This window comes from Coregonus lavaretus (assembly GCF_964263955.1).
Source record: "Coregonus lavaretus genome assembly, chromosome: 24".
Lineage (NCBI taxonomy): Eukaryota > Metazoa > Chordata > Actinopteri > Salmoniformes > Salmonidae > Coregonus > Coregonus lavaretus.
The window spans coordinates 45,020,390-45,031,872 of NC_140011.1; the positions used below are offsets into that span (position 1 = coordinate 45,020,390).

The following is an 11,483-nucleotide window of genomic DNA, read 5'->3' on the forward strand; positions in this document are numbered from 1 at the left end:
AATACAATGGCAATCCGGTTTATATGTTAAAATCCTACGCATGAACTGCCGACATTATTACACGTATTAATTGATAATGATGGAAAATAGGATATGCATTATTTATTTAAATAGTTATATATATATATATATATATATATTGAGGTGACAGCATTGGAAATGCTTTTGGCAGTTAATCTGCTTCTGTTTTGTGGGTGGCACTGTGTGCTGTTTTCGATGGATGGGTCCTGGGCTCTCGGGGCCTTAGGGATCCGGAGGGACGTGGGTGGGATGCTGATCACTGGGATGATGGCCCAACTTGGGATGGGGAGGGGCTTTAGCGGGGGAATTAGTGGAGAAGAATTGAAGGGTTACTCAGTAGCAATGCAAATATCACGGTACAGCTACAGTGGGGAGAACAAGTATTTGATACACTGCCGATTTTGCAGGTTTTCCTACTTACAAAGCATGTAGAGGTCTGTAATTTTTATCATAGGTACACTTCAACTGTGAGAGACGGAATCTAAAAAGAAAATCGAGAAAATCACATTGTATGATTTTAAAATAATAACATTTGCATTTTATTGCATGACATAAGTATTTGATACATCAGAAAAGCAGAACTTAATATTTGGTACAGAAACCTTTGTTTGCTGATGATTGATGTGGTCCTCTGTAGCTCAGCTGGTAGAGCACGGCACTTGTAACGCCAAGGTAGTGGGTTCGATCCCCGGGACCACCCATACACAAAAAAATAAAAAATAAAAATGTATGCACGCATGACTGTAAGTCGCTTTGGATAAAAGCGTCTGCTAAATGGCATATTATTATTATATTTTTTGCAATTACAGAGATCATACGTTTCCTGTAGTTCTTGACCAGGTTTGCACACACTGCAGCAGGGATTTTGGCCCACTCCTCCATACAGACCTTCTCCAGATCCTTCAGGTTTCGGGGCTGTCGCTGGGCAATACGGACTTTCAGCTCCCTCCAAAGATGTTCTATTGGGTTCAGGTCTGGAGACTGGCTAGGCCACTCCAGGACCTTGAGATGCTTCTTACGGAGCCACTCCTTAGTTGCCCTGGCTGTGTGTTTCGGGTAGTTGTCATGCTGGAAGACCCAGCCACGACCCATCTTCAATGCTCTTACTGACGGAAGGAGGTTGTTGGCCAAGATCTCGCGATACATGGCCCCATCCATCCTCCCCTCAATACGGTGCAGTCGTCCTGTCCCCTTTGCAGAAAAGCATCCCCAAAGAATGATGTTTCCACCTCCATGCTTCACGGTTGGGATGGTGTTCTTGGGGTTGTACTCATCCTTCTTCTTCCTCAAAACACGGCAAGTGGAGTTTAGACCAAAAAGCTCTATTTTTGTCTCATCAGACCACATGACCTTCTCCCATTCCTCCTCTGGATCATCCAAATGGTAATTGGCAAACTTCAGACGGGCCTGGACATGCGCTGGCTTGAGCAGGGGGACCTTGCGTGCGCTGCAGAATTTTAATCCATGACGGCGTAGTGTGTTACTAATGGTTTTCTTTGAGGCTGTGGTCCCAGCTCTCTTCAGGTTATTGACCAGGTCCTGCCGTGTAGTTCTGGGCTAATCCCTCACCTTCCTCATGATCATTGATGCCCCACAAGGTGAGATCTTGCATGGAGCCCCAGACCGAGGGTGATTGACCGTCATCTTGAACTTCTTCCATTTTCTAATAATTGCGCCAGTTTTTGCCTTCTCACCAAGCTGCTTGCCTATTGTCCTGTAGCCCATCCCAGCCTTGTGCAGGTCTACAATTTTATCCCTGATGTCCTTAAACAGCTCTCTGGTCTTGGCCATTGTGGAGAGGTTGGAGTCTGTTTGATTGAGTGTGTGGACAGGTGTCTTTTATACAGGTAACAAGTTCAAACAGGTGCAGTTAATACAGGTAATGAGTGGAGAACAGGAGGGCTTCTTAAAGAAAAACTAACAGGTCTGTGAGAGCCGGAATTCTTACTGGTTGGTAGGTGATCAAATACTTATGTCATGCAATAAAATGCAAATTAATTATTTAAAAATCATACAATGTGATTTTCTGGATTTTTTTTTAGATCCTGTCTCTCACAGTTGAAGTGTACCTATGATAAAAAATTACAGACCTCTACATGCTTTGTAAGTAGGAAAACCTGCAAAATCGGCAGTGTATCAAATACTTGTTCTCCCCACTGTATATGGACACTCAATCATTACGGTATTTCTTATTGGTAAATTTACAAACATATATAATGATAAATAGACTTGAAACTTGTATCTCATTATGGTAAATGGTGAAATAAGTATAGCCAGTTATAATTGTAATGGCTTAGCAGATAATAACAAAAGAAGAACAATATTTACATGGCTCAAAGAGAAGGAATATAATATATATTGTTTACAGGAAACTCATTCAACAATTCTAGATGAAGTTGCGTGGAAAAAGGAATGGGGGGGGGGCGAAATATACTTCTCCCATGGGCAAAGAAATTCAAAAGGGGTGATGATATGAATTAATAGTAATTTCGATCCGAATGTGCAAATTGTCCAAATAGATACGCAAGGTAGATGGATTATTTTAAATATGTTATTGGACTATAAACAGATATGGCTCATTAACCTTTACGGACCAAATAATGATGATCCACACTTCTTTGACAATATATATAATAAATGATCAACCCTGCAAGCAATACAAAACTCTATTATTATGGTGGAAGATTATAATACTGTTTTAAATAGCTCAATGGACCTTAAAGGAAATCACACCACAAACAATCAACCTCATGCTCTTAAGGAAATCGTGAATGTCATGGATACATTAGAACTAGTTGATATATGGAGGTTTAAATATCCTGATCTAGTGAGATATACATGGCGGAGACTGAATCAAGCTAGTCGTCTTTATTTCTTTCTTATCTCATTCTCGTTGGCACCAAAAGTTTAATAGGGGACAGAATGCGGTCGGACCATCATATAATTGGCATATACATTACTCTTACTGAATTTCTACGTGGGCAAGGATATTGGAAATGTAATCAAAGCCTATTAGATGATAATTTATTTATAATTAGAACAAAGGAATTTATAACTGACTTTTTCCGACATAACATAGGTACAGCAAATCCCCTTATTGTATGGGACACCTTTAAATGTGCCTTTAGAGGCCATGCAATTCAGTACTCATCTCGAAAACAAAAGCAATTTAGGGCAAAAGAGTCCACACTAACAAAGGAAATAGAAGGTCTAACAGAACAGATAGATAGCAATAAAAACTGTAACATAGAGGCTCAGAATAAATTAGAGGAAAAACAAAAAGAAATGGAGAAACTTATTCAAGAAAGATCAAGTGTAATATATATATATATATATATTATAAAAATTAAGCAAACTGGATGGAATATGGGGAAAAATGCACAAAATTATTTTTAAATCTTCAACATAGGAATGCTACCAAAAATAATTTAATGAAACTGGTTACAATTGACGGAGTCACCCATGATTCACCAAATTATATTTTGAAGGAGGAAACAAAGTACTTTAAACATATGTTTTCTTTTCAGTCGCCTCCATCTCCTCTAACTGAAGCTAATTGTAGAGGTTTTTTTTCTATTGATAATGTAAAATTAACAGCCATACAGAAAGACTCGTGTGAAGTTGAAATTACAGAGGAGGAACTTCTGGATGCAATTAAAGACTTTAAGTCCGGGAAAACTCCAGGGTTGGATGGCATACCAGTCGAGGTATACCAAACCTTTTTTGATATACTCAGAGGACCGTTATTAGCATGTTTTAACCACTCCTATGTAAATGGTAGATTATCAGACACTCAAGAAGAAGGTCTGATCTCATTATTACTGAAACAGGATACAAGTGGAAAATATAAAGATCCAGTCTATTTAAAAAATTGGAGGCCCCTTACACTTCAGTGTTGTGATGCAAAAATTCTAGCAAAATGTATAGCACATAGAATTAAAAAGGTATTGTCGGACATTATTCATTCTAATCAGACAGGTTTTTTACATGGACGATACATTGGAGATAATATAAGGCAAGTACTGGAAACAATAGAACACTATGGAAAATATGGGAAACCAGGCCTGCTATTCATAGCAGATTTGAAAACGCATTTGATAAAGTACGACTGGGGTTTATATATAAATGCCTGGAGCATTTCAATTTTGGAGAATCTCTTATAAAATGGGTCAAAATCATGTATAGTAACCCTAGGTGTAAAATAGTAAATAATGGCTATTTCTCAGAAAGTTTTAAACTGTCAAGAGGAGTGAAACAAGGTTGTCCACTATCGGCATATCTATTTATTGTGGCCATCGAGATGTTAGCTATTAAAAGATCCAACAATAATATCAAGGGATTAGAAATCCAGGGCTTAAAAACAAAGGTGTCATTGTACGCTGATGATTCATGTTTTCTTTTAAATCCACAACTAGAAACCCTCCACAGCCTCAATTTGGATTACAACCAAATTATGACAAATGTACTATATTACGTATTGGATCAATAAAAAATACAAATTGTACATTACCATGTAGTTTACCAATAAAATGGTCTGATGTTGATGTGGATAAACTCGGAATACATATCCCAAAGGAAATAAACGATCTCACTTCAATACATTTTAATAGAAAGTTAGCAAAAATAGATAAGATCTTGCTACCATGGAAAGGTAAATACCTGTCTATTTGTGGAAAAATCACCCTGATTAACTCTTTAGTAATATCCCAGTTTACCTATTTGCTTATGGTCTTGCCTACGCCTAGCGAACAGTTTTTAAAATTATATGAGAAAAAAATATTCAGTTTTATTTGGAACGGCAAGCCAGACAAAATTAAAAGGGCCTATTTATATAATGAATATGAATTCGGAGGACAGAAATGATTAAATATTAAAGCATTAGACCTATCACTAAAAGCTTCAGTCATACAAAAGTTATACTTAAATCTGAACTGGTTCTCAAGCAAATTAGTAAAATTGTCTCCCCCAATGTTCAAGAATGGCCTTTTTCCCTTTATTCAGATTACAACCACTCATTCTCATTATCCTGTCTCACTACCTACTATCCTGTCTCACTACCTACTATCCTGTCTCTCTACCTACTATCCTGTCTCACTACCTACTATCCTGTCTCACTACCTACTATCCTGTCTCACTACCTACTACCCTGTCTCACTACCTACTATCCTGTCTCACTACCTACTATCCTGTCTCACTACCTACTATCCTGTCTCACTACCTACTATCCTGTCTCTCTACCTACTATCCTGTCTCACTACCTACTATCCTGTCTCACTACCTACTATCCTGTCTCACTACCTACTACCCTGTCTCACTACCTACTATCCTGTCTCACTACCTACTATCCTGTCTCACTACCTACTATCCTGTCTCACTACCTACTACCCTGTCTCACTACCTACTACCCTGTCTCACTACCTACTATCCTGTCTCACTACCTACTATCCTGTCTCACTACCTACTATCCTGTCTCACTACCTACTACCCTGTCTCACTACCTACTATCCTGTCTCACTACCTACTATCCTGTCTCACTACCTACTATCCTGTCTCACTACCTACTATCCTGTCTCACTACCTACTATCCTGTCTCACTACCTACTATCCTGTCTCTCTACCTACTATCCTGTCTCACTACCTACTATCCTGTCTCACTACCTACTATCCTGTCTCACTACCTACTATCCTGTCTCACTACCTACTATCCTGTCTCACTACCTACTATCCTGTCTCACTACCTACTATCCTGTCTCACTACCTACTACCCTGTCTCTCTACCTACTATCCTGTCTCACTACCTACTATCCTGTCTCACTACCTACTATCCTGTCTCACTACCTACTATCCTGTCTCACTACCTACTATCCTGTCTCACTACCTACTATCCTGTCTCACTACCTACTATCCTGTCTCTCTACCTACTATCCTGTCTCACTACCTACTATCCTGTCTCACTACCTACTATCCTGTCTCACTACCTACTATCCTGTCTCACTACCTACTATCCTGTCTCACTACCTACTATCCTGTCTCACTACCTACTATCCTGTCTCTCTACCTACTATCCTGTCTCACTACCTACTATCCTGTCTCACTACCTACTATCCTGTCTCTCTACCTACTATCCTGTCTCACTACCTACTACCCTGTCTCACTACCTACTATCCTGTCTCACTACCTACGATCCTGTCTCACTACCTATTATCCTATTATCGTGCGTGCGTGCATGTGTATTCTCACCGCCTCTCGGTCCAGTCTCTTGTTGACTTTGAGCAGTCCCGTTACCGGGTCGATCCAGAACTGGTTGCCACGGTCACCACGGAGGATGCAGTAAGTGATCCGCCCGTTCACCTGGCTGTCCAGGTCCTCTGCTAGCAACTACACACACACACACACACACACACACACACACACATCAAATAAAATACAACTATTTAAAGTGCATTGAAAGTTGCAACACACTTGACAGTAAAATAGTAAAATAAAGGAGATAGAAACAACAATAATAATAATAATAATAATAATAATAATAATAATAATAATAATAATAATAATAATAATAATAATAATAATAATATGCCATTTAGCAGACGCTTTTATCCAAAGCGAGTTACAGTCATGCGTGCATACATTATTTATATATATATTTTTTTGTGTATGGGTGGTCCCGGGGATCGAACCCACTACCTTGGCGTTACAAGCGCCGTGCTCTACCAGCTGAGCAGAAGGCAATACAAGAGATCAATACAAGAGATCAATAAGATACAAAATAGATCAATACAAGATATCAATAAGATATTAAATAGATCAATAAGATATTAAATAGATCAATAAAAGAGATCGATAAATAAATATACAGTGAGGGAAAAAAGTATTTGATCCCCTGCTGATTTTGTACGTTTGCCCACTGACAAAGACATGATCAGTCTATAATTTTAATGGTAGGTTTATTTGAACAGTGAGAGACAGAATAACAACAAAAAAATCCAGAAAAATGCATGTCAAAAATATTATAAATTGATTTGCATTTTAATGAGGGAAATAAGTATTTGACCCCCTCTCAATCAGAAAGATTTCTGGCTCCCAGGTGTCCCAGATTTCTGGCTCCCACTCTTAAAGGGAGTGCTCCTAATCTCAGGTTGTTACCTGTATAAAAGACACCTGTCCACAGAAGCAATCAATCAATCAGATTCCAAACTCTCCACCAAGGCCAAGACCAAAGAGCTCTTCAAGGATGTCAGGGACAAGATTGTAGACCTACACAAGGCTGGAATGGGCTACAAGACCATCGCCAAGCAGCTTGGTGAGCAGGTGACAACAGTTGGTGCGATTATTCGCAAATGGAAGAAACACAAAAGAACTGTCAATCTCGCTCGGCCTGGGGCTCCATGCAAGATCTCACCTCGTGGAGTTGCAATGATCATGAGAACGGTGAGGAATCAGCCCAGAACTACACGGGAGGATCTTGTCAATGATCTCAAGGCAGCTGGGACCATAGTCACCAAGAAAACAATTGGTAACACACTACGCCGTGAAGGACTGAAATCCTGCAGCGCCCGCAAGGTCCCCCTGCTCAAGAAAGCACATATACATGCCCATCTGAAGTTTGCCAATGAACATCTGAATGATTCAGAGGAGAACTGGGTGAAAGTGTTGTAGTCAGATGAGACCAAAATCGACATCAACTCAACTCGCCGTGTTTGGAGGAGGAGGAATGCTGCCTATGACCCCAAGAACACCATCCCCACCGTCAAGCATGGAGGTGGAAACATTACGCTTTGGGGGTGTTTTTCTGTCAAGGGGACAGGACAACTTCACCGAATTAAAGGGACGATGGACGGGGCCATGTACCGTCAAATCTTGGGTGAGAACCTCCTTCCCTCAGCCAGGGCATTGAAAATGGGTCGTGGATGGGTATTCCAGCATGACAATGACCCAAAACACACGGCCAAGGCAACAAAGGAGTGACTCAAGAAGAAGCACATTAAGGTCCTGGAGTGGCCTAGCCAGTCTCCAGACCTTAATCCCATAGAAAATCTGTGGAGGGAGCTGAAGGTTTGAGTTGCCAAACGTCAGCCTTGAAACCTTGATGACTTGGAGAAGATCTGCAAAGAGGAGTGGGACAAAATCCCTCCTGAGATGTGTGCAAACCTGGTGGCCAACTACAAGAAACGTCTGACCTCTGTGATTACCAACAAGGGTTTTGCCACCAAGTACTAAGTCATGTTTTGCAGAGGGGTCAAATACTTATTTCCCTCATAAAATGCAAATCAATTTATAACATTTCTGACATGCGTTTTTCTGGATTTTGTTGTTGTTATTCTGTCTCTCACTGTTCAAATGAACCTACCATTAAAATTAAAGACTGATCATGTCTTTGTCATTGGGCAAACGTACAAAATCAGCAGGGGATTAAATACTTTTTTCCCTCACTGTATAATATATCAATAACAGATAATAATAGTGAAATCCTCAATTAAAGGACAGGCTAAAAAGGCGGGTTTTCAAACCAACCAACCACAAACACACACACACACACACACACACACACACACACACACACACACACACACACACACACACACACACACACACACAATCACTCACCCTGGTTATAGTCTGTCCGACTGATGCGTCCTCGCTGACCAGCACGTTGTAGATATCCTGACTGAAGGCTGGAGCGTTGTCATTGACGTCCATCAGTTCTATGGTTACCATGGTAGCAGTGCTGAGGGGCGGGGCCCCGCCGTCCCGCGCCTCTATAGTCAGGAAGTAGTCCTTACACACCTCGAAGTCCAGGTCATCTACCACTGAGATGGAGCCTACACACACACAGACACACAGACAGGGAAAGATAATCACACACTCCTCTATAGTCAGGAAGTAGTCCTTACACACCTCGAAGTCCAGGTCATCTACCACTGAGATGGAGCCTACACACACACAGACACACAGACAGGGAAAGATAATCACACACTCCTCTATAGTCAGGAAGTAGTCCTTACACACCTCGAAGTCCAGGTCATCTACCACTGAGATGGAGCCTACACACACACAGACACACAGACAGGGAAAGATAATCACACACTCCTCTATAGTCAGGAAGTAGTCCTTACACACCTCGAAGTCCAGGTCATCTACCACTGAGATGGAGCCTACACACACACAGACACACAGACAGGGAAAGATAATCACACACTCCTCTATAGTCAGGAAGTAGTCCTTACACACCTCGAAGTCCAGGTCATCTACCACTGAGATGGAGCCTACACACACACACAGACACACATACACACACACACACACACACAGGGAAAGTCTTTAAGTACCTTGAAGTCAAGATAATCACACACTCCTTTACCCCCCCCCTCCCGCGCCCACCGACCCCTCTACTCACCCAGAGTTCTGTCCATCTGAAACTTCCCCAGTTCGTTGCCAGCCCTGATGCTGTACGTGACCTCAGCGTTAGCCCCGATGTCATCACTAGTGGCCGACACCCGCAGGATCTCTGTTCCCATGGCAACGTCCTCGGGCACGGTGACGGTGTAGTCCCGCCTCTGGAACACAGGGGGGTTGTCGTTGACGTCCAACACCACTACTGTCAGATCCACCTTTTAGGAACAAGAACAACACACAAACACACACACAAACATACAGTTGAAGTCGGAAGTTTACATACACTTAGGTTGGAGTCATTAAAACTCGTTTTTCATCCACTCCACAAATTCTTGTCAACAAACTATAGTTTTGGCAAGTCGGTTAGGACATCTACTTTGTGCATCACACAAGTAATTTTTCCAACAATTGTTTACAGACAGATTATTTCACTTATAATTCACTGTATCACAATTCCAGTGGGTCAGAAGTTTACATACACTAAGTTGACTGTGCCTTTAAACAGCGTGGAAAATTCCAGAAAATGATGTCATGGCTTTAGAAGGTTCTGATAGGCTAATTGTGTGTGTTTTTAGCCTGTCCTTTAATTGAGGATTTCACTATTATTATCTGTTATTGATATATTATATATTTATTTATTGATCTATTATATTGATCTATTTTATTGATCTATTTAATATCTTATTGATCAAAAGCAACCTGCCTACACATAGTTTGAAGTACAATACCAACCTACAGTAGCTATTGTAGTAAGTCAAAGCTGTGTGCTGGAAAACCTTGGTGGAGCATGGGTGGAGGAGGCATTGGGGTGCTCGTGTGAATTTCCTTTTCTTTTTAGGCTTCAGACCAATGCTCTCCCTTAAAACATACGTTTTTTTGTTTTTAATTTCCATGGTTTTTACCCCGGGAGGGGATTACGCAACATTATTATACAACATTATAATTAAGCAATAAGGCCAGAGGGGGTGTGGTATATGGCCAATATACCACGGCTAAGGGCTGTTCAACATCACAACCTTGTTTAGTATTATCTAGTCCAAATAGGGCATGATTCCACTATTTGTATCGGTTTTTCCACTATATTTGAATCACTTTCAATGGGGGACTTTTGTTTTGAAGGCGAACCGCAAATTCCACTATTGTGGCTAATCCTTATTGTGGCTAGCTTCACACAGTTGTGCATGGGCAAAATATATCCAACACATGGCAGAGTTGTTAGTTTGACACACGTGGATTAAAAATGCCAAGAAGACAGGAGAAGGAGCATATGGTGTCCACAGATCGATTTATAAGTGAAAATATCAGCCGGAACTGGTACCAGATCCATGCAGGTCCCCTAAACAAAGAGATGTACGTCTAAAAGGTTGAATGAAACAATGGTCAAAATATGTCCTCCAGGAGGTGAACCCACAATGTTCTGATCCACAGGCCAAGAACTCAGACCATTACACTATGAATCCTGTTCTGAAAACCTTGACTTCGACAGACCATTTAAATGTCTGGAAGCGTTTCGTTCCAACAACTGGACCTGTGCTCTATCAAATAACTGACCTGTGTTCTATCCTAGAACTGACCTGTGAGGATAGCGCCCCCTGCAGTCCGGAGCGGTCGGAGGCCTGGATCCTGACCCTGTAGGAGTCTCTGGTCTCTCTGTCCAGGGCTCTCTCTAGAACCACCACGCCTGATACTGGGTCTATAGAGAAGAACCCGTCTGCAGAGTCTACCAGGGAGTACACCACCGTACGGTTTGGACCTGGAGGGAACCACAAACACAATCCACAGAGTTAGCCTGTTAGCCTAGCAGCTAGCTAAACACTAACCCCTAACCTAGAGGTCAATCACGGTGTAGACCACCGATTATCGCAGTATAGAACATCTTAACCCTAACCCTGACTGAGAGTGGAAGGAGAATAACCCCTCTGCTGAGTCTGCCAGAGACTAGACCACTGTACGGTTACGACTAGGCTAAAGCGGTATCCAGATGTTCATATCGCCATACCATCCTTCTCTCATCCCGGGATCTACGGTATTACCGGCGTAGCACACAAGGGGGCGCTAAAAACAAG

General features: G+C 41.4%; 1 protein-coding gene across 1 annotated transcript in view; it reads right to left on the bottom strand.

Annotated features, from left to right (window-relative positions):
* The window catches only part of LOC311099906 (protocadherin Fat 3-like), a gene marked incomplete at both ends in the record, with an annotated part of 292,315 nt that overhangs the window by 80,680 nt on the left and 200,152 nt on the right, over positions 1-11,483 (bottom strand). Inside the window, 4 exons of the mRNA XM_084140624.1 lie at positions 6,262-6,399; positions 8,629-8,843; positions 9,419-9,632; positions 10,992-11,170. Of these exons, the coding sequence (XP_083996750.1) occupies positions 6,262-6,399; positions 8,629-8,843; positions 9,419-9,632; positions 10,992-11,170 (746 nt within the window). The remainder of the gene's footprint in view (positions 1-6,261; positions 6,400-8,628; positions 8,844-9,418; positions 9,633-10,991; positions 11,171-11,483) is intronic.